Genomic DNA, 16,732 nt, shown 5'->3' on the forward strand with positions numbered 1-16,732 from the left:
TCTTTGTCCATATGTGTATCCCTATCCATTAGTAGATTTGAAGCTGTGTTTGAAAAGCGAGCGAAGCATTTCTATGCCTGGTCACAGTGAGCCGAGAACACAGATGAGGGCCAAAAAGGGTTTCCTTCCCTAGGAACGGCTCAGTGGAGCTCTGCCCCTGTGGGCATCTGCCCTCACTTTCCCCTTCCAACCCAGGTCAGATTCCCTTCAAGCCTCAGCGACCAGGCGTGCAAATTTGGTTTTCATTTCTATTATGCAGTCTTCTTTATACCCTGGTTTAGATAAAAATAGACATTCCTCATTGTAATTAGCAAATGCATAATTAAGCACCGAAGAACATTTCAACTCACTAATATCAGTTAAGGTGAGACATCTGACTACCTAAAAGAAAGTCACTCTTTCAGCAGACAGCATCTCTGGAGAAGCATCTTCTGGCCTTAGACATTCAGCTGTTCAAACCCTTTCCGCCTCCTGCAAAGCTGCCCTGAGCAAAAAGGGATTTTTGAGGATCTGGGGTAAAGCCCAGGCTCTGTGCATTGAGGCAGAGCTGGGCACAGGCAGGACAGGGCTGCAGGCTGCCTGCCGCTGCCGACCTAACTCCCACCAAGCTGAACCGAAGACCAGGCACGGGGCCGCCATCCCTGGAGACCTGGTGAATTTGCGCTGAAGCAAATGCCAGCTTGCAGAGAGGCAGCGGCGCCTCCCCACAATGCCTGCCCCCACCTCGCCATCATGGTCAAAAGCAGGGTGGGGACCAGGGAGGGGACCAGGTGGCGGCTCAGGGGCCTTGCCCTGTCCCCCTGCACATTACCCCACGTACGGTATCAGCCACAACCTATGCTTGGTGGCAGACCCTACCATTGCAGGAAATAGAAAAGAAAACCCTTACAATGAAGAAGACCAAGCCTTCAGAAATAAAGGATGATGACCTGAAAGCCCAGTCATTTATCTTTCTCTCTAACTCAATTCCAATGTTGATTTTTAAACCATCTGATAGTATCCTGTTTTGCTAACACCTGCAATAACTGCAACTTCATTAAAGTACACTAGACACAACGTTGAACAGATATCGACTCGTACAATGGTCAATTATTAAGATACATTGGCCTGGAAAGCGCATCCTGACTGAGAAGCAGCTTAAGTCAATAGTGGTTTTAAGTCACCGTACTTCATGCCATTGCCTAGGCATCACAGGGAAATTAGGAACTCAGGGTATGTAGCATTATGTCTATTCTTTCGTACAGCATGTTCAGAGGACTGGAGTATTTTCTGAAGTTATCCCATACTTCCCAGACGAAAAATACGTACGAGGAATAAATAATCTCCTATTTGCGTGTAGTATTTTCTTGCCCATTGACAACCCAGCCTGCAGGTATCGGAATAATGGCTTGTCACGAGTAATGTCAGGGCCTGAGGTGCAGGGGCAGAAACATATTGTCGTCTTTGTTCTCTATTTCTTCTACTTTCTATACACTAAAAGCATATTTCCTTCCCTTCTTTTCCATTTCACCCTAAAAAAATCCTGTGTTAATGTGCATGAGAAAGCCTGCTCTCCATTAAGTTGTATTTTGTGCTACTTATCTGTCATCCCCTTCCATCTTCATTTTCCACTCGTTCCTAATCACTTACTTTTTTTATGCTATAGCACCTTTTTGGTCATCTATTTTCTTTGGAAATTGAATATATTTCCTCGTTAATCCTATTTCCCTTTGACATATTCCTTGGTTCATCTGCCTTCGCTTATTCTCTTTTCTCCATTTCTCCCTTGCCTAGTATATTTTCATCCCACTTGTTCTTACTCCTCATTCTCCACCTTTCTTTTTACCTTTTCTCCTTTTCCATCTATTCTCTTCTGGAACCTTTTTTTCTCAATGTTTCTACTTTCCTTTTACCCTCTTTTATCTATTCCCTTGCACTGAGGAGAAGAAACGTCAGCTTGGGTCCTGTCCCATGTCAAGGCAAAACCTCAGCTGCAGCCCTCTCTGTCCCCACCAGACCTTGCTCTTTAGATCACGTAACGCAACGAGGAACTTTACCGCGTAGCTCTGCAACTGCAGATTTCTCTGATGAAATTTTGGAATCTCTCACACCTGGGAGTGGGGGTGCCCAGTTGCCATGAAAGTCTTGTTTTGGAGGAAGAGAGAACCAAATAGAACTAAAATTGTGCCTTGGAGTTTAGCTAGGAGAAGTTGTTAGCTTCACCAGCTAATGAATCATCAGTTCAGCTAAGTCTCACATTTATGCTATTAAAAGATGTGCGACAGACACTCTCAGAATAGCTGATGAAAAGCATTAATCTTTTGATAGCATCTACATTCTCCCAGTGCAGCGTGCAACCAGGATCTCTTCACTGGTAAGTATCATTTCTTCTAAGAAATCAGAGGTTTGGCCGTTTAACCACTTTAAGCACAATATTAATAAACTTCTCCCTCTAAATACCACGTCTGGGTCTCCCAGTGCATTCTCGCGCCTCCCAGATTAAACGATAGAGACGCTCAGTAGCAGTGACTGCATCTTCCTTTACGCTTTCTGAAATGACAAGCAGGCTACTGATGCCTAACAAATCAGCAACATTAATAACTCCAAGCATAGTTCTGTGAAGCAGATACTAAAACCCAGTGAATCGTATCTTGGCTGTTCTCTGGTAGACAAAGCCCTGGAGTTGCTCGAGGTACCTGACATTATTTCATGAGAGTTTGTCTCAGCTTTATTAAACTCTAGCATATCCCATTCTAATTTAGTGTCAGATCTAGTTTCGACTGCCCTTCAGATTTCATACAAGACAAGTCTACTCACCATTTACGATGCAGTAATGAATACTGTTAGGCTTTCCTCTGTCTCCATCAAGAGCAACAACAGTAAGGACCTCAGAGCCCTGGGGAGAAAAGGGAAATCACAGTCTGCGTGCTGAGATCAGAGAGCAGTGAAATTGCAACTGCTTATTAATAAACTGAAGTCTTTCTGCAGTGAGGCGTGGGGTGGAGAGTGGGTACTTTTGCTTGTGCTGTATGGGGAGGACAGCAAGGGCCACTGACTCCCACCCAGGAAAAACTCAGTGCTTGGCTTTGCAGAGCAGGAGCTGAATGCTCCTCCTTGAGCCAGCTCTGTGCTGTTCCTACATCAACAGTTTCAGCTGTTCCCAGCGATGTTGCAGCCCACGCACCGTACCTCCATACCAAGCGGGGACATCCCCGCTGCTGCTCACTCCCCACGGCCGTGCTGTGTGACCTGCCCTAGCCAGCCTGCTGCCAGCACCACGCCACCACCTGCACCGATGGCAGAGCAACCTGCTTCAGGGCAGGGGCCTCCGCCGCCCCAGGAGGACCACGGCTTGCTGCAGCCTCTGGGCATGCCATGCAGCTGCCAAGTGGCTGGGGCTGCTTTGCTCAGTGCCCAGCTCCTCTTGTTCTTTTTTGCAGCTGAGCTTTGGGTGAGCAACAGCAGGAGCACTGCTCTGCTCCCCACGGGCTTCTCGGTGCCCACCACTGCGGCTGTGCCACGGCTGCAGACTCCCTGTGCCCACGGGTGCCTCAGCCCCAGGGGCTGGCCGGCTGCAGCCACGGCCAGGGACACCTACTTTGAACCACAGACTTGGGCAGAGGATTTGGTGTAACTAATCCAAAACCTGAGGTTTAGTTTGGGTCACTACCAAGCTGCTGTGTAGGCTCCCAGCAGTAGACACCAGCAGCTGCTGAGGAGTTATCAGGTCATTTTGGTCCTCCCTAGTTAAGTTCAGAGTGGCAGGGAAAGAAGAGATCACAAAGCAACTTGTCCCACAGAACATTTAGGGCATAAAATTGTGATGAAAATGATGATGATTTAACTGTCCTTAAACCTTCACTGTCTTTCCTTCTGTGCAAGTAACATGGCCGTGGGCCATAAGTACAGAACTTGTGTGCTGGAGACCATTTGCTTGTGTGACTACTCCTATCAACTCAGAGGGATGATGACTGTCAGCATTATAATGCTCACCCAAATGGCAATGAGCTGTGCAATTCAGGCCTCCCTCTGAACTAAAGTGTTACTGTTGGGGGCTGCAATACCAGGGAACATTGAAGTAACTGTCAGTTAATCACAAATGGCAACAAGGAACATTTTCACGACAACACTTGAGTGAATTTTTCAAACAAGACCAAGGTTCTGTTAGAGCTACTGGAAATAGAGAACTGTATTTATTATCATTTATGCTGGAAGCTGCAATAAAATCTGCCTACTGGGCAAAATGCAGTGCAGTCCCTTTGAAGGTGACAGAGTACTTGTAAATCCTGACAGCTCCACCAAAGAGAAAAGCAGCAAGCTTACAAAATTAACACCAAACGTGTAAACAACACTAAAATTAGCTAGTGCATCTCTCTCTGTGGAGTTCATTCTAATAGCAAAACACACACTGAGAAGGACCAGTTTGTGCTTCCATCATTATAATATCATAATGGTGTAAGTTATGAGCTCAAGCTGGATGTAATTAACGTTTATTGACTCCCATTTCCATTGTAAACACTAACTCCTGTATGCACCTGATAGTTATTTCAAGATCTATATGTAACTATGCAGAATAAATCAATATACATAATATCATTCATTCCAAACATCTGCAAAGTACACAAGCATTACTTCTCTGCCCTGCTGAAATGGAACAGCCTATGCACTGAGCTCCAATATACAGTCGTGCAAAGGCTGCAGTGTACAGGACAGAAAGGAAGGACGTGATTTTTCCTCAAGGGAAGATCAGGTGAATGGCATGCAATCACACTGCCAAAGAGATCTACAGTCTAATGTTGGATAATTTCATGAGTAGATACCATTTCTCATAAGTATGATGAAAAATTTAATTAAATCTTATGTATCAGGGTGAAAGCTGATCCATACGCAATATCATGCCACTGCTTAGATACAGAGAAAATTAATTAGTCTGCAGCTTCAAGAATCCGATGTGGCAGAAAGCATCATGGTGGATATAATAAACTCATTTGCTAAGCTGTACACTTCCTTTTACGCAAATCCGCCATTAGGCATTTCTGAGGTGATGGCACAGCCAGAAGCTCCACGTACTCCTTGGATTCTGTGTCTGTGGTGGATATCAAGTGGTATCTTCAGCAGCGGATATCTGCCAAGAAATGCAGTGTCCCCACCCACAAGTGGTTTTCTTAAATATGTCCCTGCTTGCCTGATGATCCGGTGGTTTTTAGCCCTGGGAGGATTGGTGGCCATTCTGCCTACCTAGCCATCACTGAGCAGAAAGATTCTGCATTTTGGGGATGTCAGGATTGCTTCTCACCACAGTTATGTCCATGGGACAGCACAAAGAGTCTAGAGTATTTGCGCATGAATTGTCCCCACACCTTGCATAACCAGTGTTGGTACCAGACTGCTCAGCTAGGAAATAAAAGCACCACACAGCATACAAACACACAAAGGCTTCAAGCATGGTGTGTTTGGGTGAGGTAATCGGCAACCTGCTTGAGCCTTCAGCCAAGTGCCTCTGCAGGTCTCAGCTATGGAAGGGCCTCTAGTCACTGGCTGGGCTTAGACCAATGTAAACGGGCAGAATCCTTTTTGACTTTAGTGGCAGTAACAGGAAGCCTTGCCTGGCAAATTTGCGATGGATGGAAATAAGAACAAGTCTGAGATTTGGTCAGTCAGCTCATTTCACCTGGGAGTCAAAGCAGAGTTTAGGTCCCCATTTCCAATAAAGTCTGTGCTAGAAACCATAGGGTCATCTGGACTGAGATGTGAGAGGTTGCACTTGTGGTCCCACAGGTGAAAACGAGCACTTACTGCGAGCGTATCCTCATAGACATAGCCGTAGTAGGGAGTCCCAATGAACATGGGAGGGGTGTCCTGAACATCCTCCACGTTGACAGTAACAGTTGTTGTGGCTGAAAACACTTTGTTGTCTCCCCTGAGCTTACCACCACCATCCTAGAAGAGAAGTCATCATCAGGTACCTCTGCTGAAACACGTCTGCAAATCAGCTTATGGCATCGCATGCACCTCATGAGCCTTCAGGAGCACATCCCAGGAATCCCTTCTCTCAACACACACATTAATCTCTACTGCCTTATTCCCTTCTCTTCCATTTGTCCTGCTCCCTCTCTGATTAGGAAGACAGCTTGCAGCGTCTCAGAATTAATTTCTTATATTAAGTGTTTGTGCCAATATATGCACTCCTACATGGTCTGTTATCAGCAACACAGGGGACAGAGAATTCAAGGGGCTTTTGAGGGAAAAAAGAATGATAGAAACTAATGCAACAAGTTTGTGATTAAGGTCTACAGCTTTTCACCCCACATACAGTCTTGTCATACACAACGTGCAGTAGCAAGGTAGTGCATTGCTAGGGTGAAATTAAAACAGTGGCCGTGATCAAGGTCTCCCAGGGACTCTTACGTGACAGAGTGAAAGCACAGAGGAGCTAAGCAGCCAAAAACTGCTAGATAGCCACAGTGTATAAATAATCTCCAAAGACTTGATGACAATCAACGCTGCTACTGATACAGCAGAGCCAATTAGAAAGATGACTTCCAATTTCAGAAGCTTTTAACACCCCCAGTCTCAGAGCACTCCTGGAGGGCAGTAGCCATGCTGGTGTAGAAGATTGTGACTTGTTCAGCATGTCTGCTGTACCAATTCTAAAAGTTCCACTTTTTGGAGAAGTCATGCTCATTGTTTTTTCCTTCTTACTGTCCCAAAGGCAGCATCTAAGCCAGATTTTGTTACTTACCCTCATGAACTTTGTCTAAATAAATACATAAAAATTTACGTATGTTTTTCATAAAACATGAGAAAAAGTCCCCATAAGTTACAACAAAATCGGCCTCTTTCCACCCATGCAAGTCTGTGTGTGACAGGTCCCCGCCGGATCCTGAAACACTTTACTCCAGAATCCATAAACTTTTAATGCCTGTTATGAATCCTCAGCCGCACCACAGGCGCACCATTGCTGAGGACAACAGTGGCAAGAAGGGATGTGACCAGAAGTATTTGCAGGATTTGGATAAACTCCTGCCACAAGGCATCAGGGAAGTGAAAGAAACGTCCACAAATATTCCCAGAAATGCAGCCCATCGCTCGTGCTGCAGCGGGTCGGGCTGTGCCCTGTGCCTTGCCGCGGGCAGTGCCTGCCTGCCAGGGCTTCACCCTGGTTGTGTCAGGGAGCCCTGGGCACCGGCGTCTACCCAGAGGGTGATGCCTCTCGAAGCCGGGGCTGCATACACCAAGCCTTCACTTTAGGTGACTCTCCAAATGCACAGGTGGCTCTCTGCAGCGGGGCTCTCTATCCTGGTACCAGAGCCGGAGCGAAATGTGGGAAACCCACTCCCAAATACCTCCAGATGCTGCCCAGCAGCAGATGCCGGTCCCCTTTCCACCCTCACTTTTCCATGTTCCCTTCCACACCTCCAGACGTTTACAGAGGGAGCGACACTGCTGCCTCAGCGTTACGCTTCGTGTTTCAGCAACCCTTTGAGTCACACTTGCATTTGAACTAATCAGCCCCACTCAAATACAACAAATACAACCCCCTGCCTCCTCCAGCTTCAGAGAAAAGCTTTCTACCTTGGCTATGACGACAACAAAATGCGTTCTCGATTTCTCGTAGTCCAGGGTGACCCCTGTTTTGATGCGCAGGACACCGCTGTGACGGTCTATGGTAAACTTATTAGCATGGAAGTTCTAGAAGAAAAGAAAAGAAGAAACAGCAAGAGATTATGGGTATGGAAATAAGATTGCCGTAGCGATTCATCTTTTATTTCATCTGCTAAGGGAAAAGACTAGAATAATGATATGGTGTGGGTGAATAATGTATTTGATGAATTTCACCGCGGTGTGTTTATGAACAATTCATGAACCAGCCACGGGTCTCTCATTATCCAGAATAAATCAGTTACCTGCAATGTAGATTTTTTTAATCTTTTAGTATTTCATTGTGAAATCTTTAACTTTGGTTAATGCAGTTCATTGCATGGAAAGAGGTAGGGAGGCTTAACAGAAAAAAGGTGAGGGGAAAAGGAAGAAGCAAAAAGGTGATATCTCTTAGTGTTTCAAAGTTCTACTAGCTTAAAAAAATATCAGGAGGCTTGCATGCATAGATTACTGTCAATAGAGTTGTGTTTTGGTGATTATTGTGATATACAAATAAAACCTAAAAGGCATTTGATTGCCAAAAAGGCCCCAAAACTGTCTCCCTCCATTCTCTTAGACTGAAGGTATCTACAAACACACCTCCATTTGGGCATCCATACACAGTGGCCACTGTCGGATAATCTTGGCCTTTTCAGTAGACATCACCACCTGCCTACATCAGACTTTTGGGGAGGTATTTTTCTGTGTAACTTGACAATTCCCAGCAACTGTGTCAAAAGACACAGGAACATTTTTTCAACAAATATACGTATTTAGTATCCTTTTTGCCACCCAAATATATTGACTAGCCATAGAAGTTTAAAATTGTAGTTCCTTGGCTTCAGAGTCTATCAGCTTACTGGAAAAAGCCCTGTGCAAAATTGTGTCCTACACACACGGTATTTTAAAAGGATCATAATTGGTGCAATTAGTACTAAATTTCAATAAGGCACTCAAGGTGTTCTTGCACAGTATGCCCAAGCTCTTAACAGGGTTAGCTTTAGTTTTATGTAAGTATCCTCCAATTTTTTGCCATATTTGTATGCAAAGTAAACATCGCAACAAATTGCCTTTTGTTTTGCTTCCTGTTGCCTCCTGAATAAGGGGAACTGCAGCTAATCTGGAGGAAGTTGCTCCTAGGAAGAAGGAATTCGAAGGGTGTAATGCAAAAAGTTTCCCTTTTGGCATGCAGCAGGCCTGTAATACAGCACTTCAGTTGTGAATACGGAGCCCTTTCTGTTCCTCACTGGTGGGGGACAGCTGAAAGGCTGGCTTCAGGCCGGCATGGCTTTGTCCGTGAGACTTGGTACCTCCTATTTCACACTGCGACCCAGCGCACAGCTCCGCACCAGCCAGCTACGCCGAAGCGCACATTTGGGTTTCCAGTGCATTTTGCTTTCTAAAGCGAGCTGTTTCACGCTTCAAAAATCCCACATGCATACGAGATTACAAGTCAGACTTGCTCTCCCCGTCACTCCAAAGAAAGGGCCAGTAGGAGCCCTGCTGTGAGGAGTCCTGCTGGCCAGCACAGGAGTGACAGTGGCAACTCCAGCTGCTCCCTCTGCCTGCCGGGCTGCACCCGGCTGTTTGCAGTCAAGCGACACCCGTTCTTCCAACGCTCGCCTTCTTGTGCACAGCACAGATTTGGTCCTACAGGCACTAGCAGCAGGCTCAACCCTCAAATTATTTTTAACCTGATTTCTGAGAGCTCAATAAATGACAGATGTTTTTTGAAGGTACAGGTAATACCTTACCTGCAAGAAGTACGTGATACTTCCTCCAGAACCTGTGTCTTTGTCCACTGCCTCAATCTTAAAGATACTGCTGCCGGAGGGAGTGTTCTGTGACCAGAAAGAGTTACCAGAGTCACACCAGAGTGGAAAAGCAGGTGAGTTAGAAGAAATGCAAAAATGAGCATGCAAGGAGGCAGAAAAAGAGAGTGATGGCAGAAAGAATATAAATTCATTGAGGGAACCAGAGAGCAGAAAGAAAAGAGGGAAGAGATTAAAGATGGAGAAAATTGGGGAAGAAAAAGAAGGGAGAAACACTTTTTGGAATAAAAATGACAAAATCTCAGCAAGGATAGAACGCATCCTATTCCCACTGAAGTAACTTCTGAAAACTGCCAATGACTCACATCTTGGAGCTTACCCAGAAAATAACACCCCTTAAGTACCTACAGACTCATTCCCCAAGTCTGCAGTGAGTACTCAGTATCTACCCAAACCCTAAAACAATAGAATGCAAGTTAGTCCTGCACATCTTGTTCTTTTACCAAAAACATATTAGCTCCTCTTTACGTCCTATTGAAATATAGTTCTAGTATGCAAAGGAACTTCACCAACCTCTGGGACTTGGACTATGTAAGGTGTATTGATGAACTCCGGGCTCTCATCATTAGCATCCATTACAAGGATCCTGACTTTTTCAGAAACCTGAAGTAGAATATGGAGAACATATTATGACTCAGGCTAATTTTTAACACTTAACTGTTCATTTGCCTACTACGGTGTAGTCAAAGGCAATGAAAAATTGTGTTGTAATAGAGTATCTTTGCACTACCGAATCTAAGCACATAACAGAAAATCCCATAATCCAGAAGAATTTTCTTTGTGGAGAACAGCCAGACATCTCCAAACTAAATAAGGGGTCTTGAAGTGCTTTATACTTTACAGATTTGGGCTGGTTTTCAAAAGTTTTCTTCTTTATGGCATTCAAGAGACCATGATGTATTTTATGAGAATATACAAAACACTGTAAGTGTCTTTTGTACAGACAGAAAAGAGCATTCATTAATGCCTATTTTGATATCATGATACTAGGTTAATATCATGCATAATTTGGATGTGCAAATACATGCTACTAACATGTAACAATTCATCTTCAACAAAATGCATGTTCTCTTTCTAAAAATACAGAAGCAGGCATATTTGACCAAGTGGACACGTGGATGAGATCCCATTATTTCCTATTTACAGAGGCTGCCAGGGCAGTTGTGCCTGTGGGATGCTGGCACCTCCCAAACATTTGTTGTAGTAATCTCACTTAATCTGTTTGAGGTGAGGAAGAACTCTAGAGTTATCCAGTCTTGCTGATAGCAGAAGGGTCCCGCTTTTGTGACACCTTTAGTGATGAAGCCCAGGCCTTCTTTTCGACAGAGTAATATCCTGGATGGGACAGCATCTGTCTGTAAACTGGAAATGCCAAGGGAATTTGTAGAGCTAGGCTTGTGCAGTGCCTCAGATCAGTCCTTCATGATTAGGCACGATCAAAGTTTTATTCTGCAGCAGGCGAGAAAACTCCCATCACCTTTGCCTAAGCAAATCTTCTTAATGTCATGCCAGAGAAACACTGCGGGGGTGGAGGGACAGTCCAGCTCTTGGGTGTCCAACAACTGGTTCCTATAACGTCATGCATTTCTCTAAAAAGCCTCCAGATATTTCTTAGGTATGAATCCTACTGAGCTGACATTGAAAGTTCACAGGAAGGTGTGGTAATGCTCAGGCCACTAAGACACTCTTTCAGCTTGCACGACATTGGAATTGTCCTCACATAGCTGAGCAAGGAGCAGGGGTAAGACTTGAGCTCCTGGGAGTTCACTGGCTCTTGAAACAGGAGGTAAGACTCTAATAAGATTATGTTTTCTGATAAAATGAGATAGTCCCTGTAAGGTAATTTAATAGGAGGAGATATGTGGGGACAGACAGTTTGATAAACTACAGCATATTTCAATACTTACTGTACTCAGGCCATCTGAAATGCGGACAATAACTTCAATCTCATCTTCCTTCTGCAAACCAAGAAAATTCCTTTGTTAGAGAGATGGTGTTTGCCCCGATTGGAAAAGGGACTGCCGATGTAAATGCGCCTCAGCAGGTAGATCAAAGTAACAACTAATACCACCAAGCCATCAGAGCAGAGGCCAGGAAGCCCCCCCAGAGGCTCCAGCTGCCGGGCTGCTTGGACTTTGTGTGGCTACTGTCAAGAGATGGTTGGTCTGGGAAACCCTGTTGTCCTGTAAAGAGCGAGTGAAAATCAGTCCTCTTTTTCAAGAAACGCTCCCTAAAAAGGCAGGATTGCTTCAAAATTCCTCTGTCTCAGTATACAGGATTTTGAAGGGTTTACCAAGTACTGTGTGCCCTTTCTGGGAAGGAGACGTGAAGGGTTCAATGCCTGTGATCCAGAATAAGGCTGCCTTTGGGCCATTGTCGCTGGGAGCACCTTTAACCCACATGGTTACATGGGCTAAAGGACTGTGACGTAGCTAGAGAGGCATCCCAGAACACTGCTTACACAGATCTCTTCTTCCTCCTGATGACGGCAGAGTCCCCTGGCTGAAGGCCAGAGGACTGTAACCACCCCTAAGCTCTTGGTGGAGTGCAGGTGGGGGGAGACAGGGGTAAGGAGTAAAGTTCTCTTTGCCGCAAGCTGGACAGACAGCTGCCAAAAAATTTGATAGCAGTGTCAGTGGCACAAGTCAACTGGAAAACAATATGATGAGTGAAGCATAATGTTTCAGAATTGCAAAGTATACTACACGTTTCAGAGGCAAATACATTGGCATTGTCCCTCAGAGCCACAGATCAAATTAAATGGAAGGAAATTCCACAAACACATGGAGCGCTGCCATTTCAGTGTACCTCTCTGTCGAGCTCCTCGATCAGCGTAACATTTCCAAGGTCCTCATCAACAGAAAAGTAGCGTCTTGATCCAGCTTCATAGGCCAGGCCGTACGTCACGGGATCTCCTTCTGGATCACTTCCATTCAGAGTGTACACATGGGTACCTGAAAAATCAGTGTCCATCAGCATTTCCCTGTGGTTACTTCAGTCAGTGAATGTTTCACTGGCCTGTTCCTTAGTGACTGAGCTACCTGGCGGCAGGCAAAGCTCTTGTGAATCAAATCCACTTACTGAGACATACGGAGAAGGAGACAGGTCAATAGCCCCGATTGCCACTTTTCAGCCTATTGGTTAAACTGAGTTTATCAGCGCTCGTTTCTCTCACCTCAGGCCCTTCCCTGTGGAACTGCGCCTAGATCAATACTGTTCACACCACAGCGTTTGCACAGATGACAAGCTCTTGGCTAACTCTCAGCCCCAGTGAGTCAGAAGCGATGCTGATGTACGACTGGGTGACAACCTCAGCGGTACCAAAATGCCCTCACGCACTTCTGCTCTACAGTAACAGTGGAATTGCAAGCGAGCAGGCAGAGGATCCAGCAGTCCAGAGCTCCCACAACACTGGACCCCAGCTCTGAAGCTCAGGAGACACAAGCGCATTTGCGGCTTTTCCATTTTCAGAACTAGTAGATGCAAAAGTCTTCTTTCCTACTTCACTCCCCCTCATTAGCTCCCTCTCATTAAATTCTCTGACACACCCACTCACGCTCATACCCACAAAGAAATTCTCCAAACTCATCAATGTATTTCTTTCACAAGCTGGGGAAAGAAAGGTTGTTAATTCTATTTTTGAACATTGGAGAAATTGGTGCCAGTTTTTCCAGTAAACTGACTTTGTTTATCAGAAGTCATACTTCCTGGGGGAGTTATAACACCCACGTTTGCAAAACATGGTGACAGCTTATTAGTACTATTTTTTTAAACTTACATGTCTGTCATTCTACTGTGCTTTAATATCTTCATCCAAATAACTTCAAGCACTTTACAAATACCAGTTAACTGAGCCTGAAATATAAATCGCTGTTGTTTCCTTCCGATCCGCTATGCCTTGGGTAAGGTACCTGAGATACTCAGAACAGAAACTCTGCCTTACATCCAACAAAGCTCTCTCCACTGGAAATACTGTGGCTGAGCAGCTCACTGGTTAGTAGGGAGTTTGGCTTGTGCATGGAACACAAAGATACAGTGGAAGGATCCCTGCTAAGAAGGTTAGCAGAAAGTTAAGGAAGAACACAGTTAGCAGAAGACTCCAGTTTTAAACTGCTCTTAAATTGAGAGATTTTTAGTTCCGTACTCAAAAGCCGTAAACTTTTCCTCATATACCCTCCACAGTGGCAGTGGAGTGTTTCAGTGACCAGACCGACACGCTTCTATTTAACTCGAGCTTTGGTCGAGGTCCTGCCCACAGTACAGACAGGTCAGCTGCTTGAACATTTCCTCAGTTTTGCAGTGCAGCCTTCCACTCCTCGTTTGCTTATTCCTTGGCATGCAAAATGTAAAGTAAACAGATTGGTGGGCTTAATGGACACACAATGTCCAGGCATCAGCGGTGATATTCAGAAAACAAGGCTGTCTTCTTTGCATAGCAAGAAATTATGCCAAGCCACATAGGATCTGTGCTCACTTATGAGTAAACTCTCCTATGATAATTACCAAGGCAATATTGGGGTGACTTTACACAGAAACACGTTCCCATTGCAAATACCAGTGGGCCCACAGGAGCACAAACAACAGACCCTGTTACGAGCCAGCTCAGCCAGGTAACAAATAGCCAAGATCTGCAAAAGTGGTTCACAAAGCTACAAAACACTTCCCACATTTTTCGGAATTTTCCCACAAAATAGAGTAAAAAATAACAACACACCTGTAACCGAGGTCCCCCAAAATTATTAGGGAAAGACAATGAGCAGTCCGATGAGATGCTTTTCTGATTGTAACAACTGAACTGTGTAAGTACAAAGAAATGCAAGGAGAGGAATAAACTGGCACTGATATAAAATCATATCCTGCAAGTTCACCTGCCTCCTGGTACAGCTGTCTACATAAGAGATGGAAAATTGAAGACTGTTGAAGGTTCTGCAGCACCAGCACCGGCTGCATGTATTCCTGTTTTTCAAAAGCTTTGCTTTACTATCACAGCTGGGGCCAAACCGAGAATTCAGGTGTCAACTGTCAGCACCTCACTGATGTCATTATCAATACAGCATTTCTCTTCAGCCTTTTCCAGTCATTAGCAGTTTTTCCTACCTAGTCACTTTTCTCCCCTTGCTTTTAATTTTTCCTGCCCCTTCCCCTTTGCACACCACTGGCTGTCCTGCCTGTTTCTAGCCAAGGCGGATGGCTGTGGAGCTGCCATGTAGAGCAGAAACAGGACAGACACTGCAACCCACATCTGGGGTCTCTCGGAGTCCGGGGGCAACAGCCAGGCACAAGGTCGAGTGCCCTCAGCTGCCAACGGAACAAGAACTGCAGAGCACTCCTCGGGTATGGCAGGGCACGTGTGGGGAAGAACAGACTGCGAAAGTTTAGGTGAATACATTGGGACCTGGGCTTGCTCTCCTGATCACACAATTTTCTCTCCTACGTTTTTTTGGAATTCTTTTATAAGGAAAACAGTATTTTTCTTGCTGCTAAATATGAGAAGAAACATTGATATTGGTACAGACTGAAATTACTGAGGTTTCTGAGCAAGTAATGAAGGACATCATTGACCTTTACACTGGACTGTTTGCTTCCTACCTAAAGCTGATGCTTCTTCATTTTTCATAATATGGGACACTTGTGTGCCTTTTAAATTGGACTGTGGACCAAAATTTTTTTTCATAGCTTATTATTATTCCTAATTTTTTCTGAATTGTAATTTCACTGCACAGTACTCTCCATATCATTAACACCCCTGGGAACACTTCTCAGAAGAGTGTTAATGCCAATTAAAAATCTCCTCTCAGTGTGCTATCTCCAGCTGTTGAAAAGGAAGTAAATGGAAAAGCAGCTAAAATCTTATCAGGGTGTATGAAGAAAACAGTCTCTCCCTGTCAGAAAGATAAGGGAATAGAAGAGCCTGTACCTGGGGATATGGCAAACGCCGTGTGAGGGCCCCAGTTGGCAGAGCTGGATGCTCCTGGTACCTCGCGGATCGTGCAGCAGGCTGGGGTGGGCAGGTCTGGGGGAGCTGCCCACTGCTCCCTGCTACAGCTGCCTCCCGCGAGCCACACCAGGATTTCACTCTGCTTCCCTATTCCATCTTAAAAATTGTTTGCTCTTTGCTCCTGACACTAAGGCTGAACGGCTATCCCATGATGCCATTGCTCCATTTTACTTCATTTCTGACTTAAATTTATTCCTGACCAGCCTCTGCCCATGTGCTCTGGGGCTGGTGTTGCCCTTTCACTGAAGATATGCTCTCCCTCTCTGCTCTGCGACACTTGGCGATCAAACCCTCTCCCTGCCAAGTTAAACGAGCCAAGCACATTTTGGGCTCATGCTCAGTCTCCCGGTTGTCTTTGCCACCACAGCTGACATCTGTTAACGAGATGCTGAGAGGGACATCCATGGCCATGCTCCCAGGACAGGACACCTCTGCTCCCAGTGTCACTGCAAACACCATCTCGCCCAGGGTTACGTGCCTGCTGTCCACCTGTCTCAGCCAAAAGCCCATTTTCCCAGCAGGAAAGCTGATGTCAGTTAACGCAGAGCCTGCAGATGGATGCTTTGCACTCCAAGGTCATGCAAAGCAAAGGGAAGCTCAGGATCCTGGATGGCATGGACCACACACCAAGACTACCTCAAAACCAGCTCCTTTCCCATTCCCTACCAGCTACCGCTCTTTCCCCAGCACTGCCAGGTGACTCCTGCTCCCCCCCTGCACACCGCAGTGGCCGATGAAGCGGAGGCACGGCCTGGACTGGCATCCCCAAAGCCACGGCGGCTGCAGCAGCAGCACAAATGGCCCTGGCACTGCAAGTGCCTGCGGCAGGGACAGGGAGGTATGGCGGCAAGCGCTCCGCACGGGGCCCCAAACACTACTCCACCCACAGCAGCGGTGCGTCCCTGTGGCACCCACAGCAAGGAGAAGCCACCTGAGGGCAGTTTTCTGATGTACCTCCAGCTTCTGTTAGAAGAATAAAAACAAAGGCGAAGGCTGTAAGACCTGCGAGCCCCCGGCGCACCGCTGCGCAGTGCTGTACCATGCAGGGCTCCCCGTGCTGCGCGGCGAGGCGGGAGGCAGGCTGTGTCTAACGGTGTTGGTCCAGCAGCTCCTAGCTTTCCTAGGGGGGAGATTTTCATTTCTGCAAGAAGCTGAGCAGTTTTACACCTTTAAAAATTTAGCCTTCCCAGAGTCATCTGGATGCGAGGTCTTGGTGGGTCTCTAGATTTCAAGATGCAGCTTGGACTAAACTGTCCATGTCTGTGTCCTTGCCAGTCAGAAA

General features: G+C 45.8%; 1 protein-coding gene across 2 annotated transcripts in view; it reads right to left on the reverse strand.

Moving 5' to 3' along the window:
* CDHR1 (cadherin related family member 1) overlaps positions 1-16,732 on the reverse strand; it is a 49,152-nt gene that overhangs the window by 26,985 nt on the left and 5,435 nt on the right. For both annotated transcript variants that reach the window (XM_056352886.1, XM_056352887.1), the window contains exons 3-9: positions 12,261-12,406; positions 11,360-11,410; positions 9,966-10,055; positions 9,375-9,461; positions 7,555-7,671; positions 5,776-5,919; positions 2,797-2,875 (exon numbers count right to left, since the gene is read on the reverse strand). In XM_056352886.1, coding sequence (XP_056208861.1) covers positions 2,797-2,875; positions 5,776-5,919; positions 7,555-7,671; positions 9,375-9,461; positions 9,966-10,055; positions 11,360-11,410; positions 12,261-12,406 — 714 coding nt within the window. The remainder of the gene's footprint in view (positions 1-2,796; positions 2,876-5,775; positions 5,920-7,554; positions 7,672-9,374; positions 9,462-9,965; positions 10,056-11,359; positions 11,411-12,260; positions 12,407-16,732) is intronic.

Source organism: Falco biarmicus, chromosome 9, assembly GCF_023638135.1.
Source record: "Falco biarmicus isolate bFalBia1 chromosome 9, bFalBia1.pri, whole genome shotgun sequence".
NCBI lineage: Eukaryota > Metazoa > Chordata > Aves > Falconiformes > Falconidae > Falco > Falco biarmicus.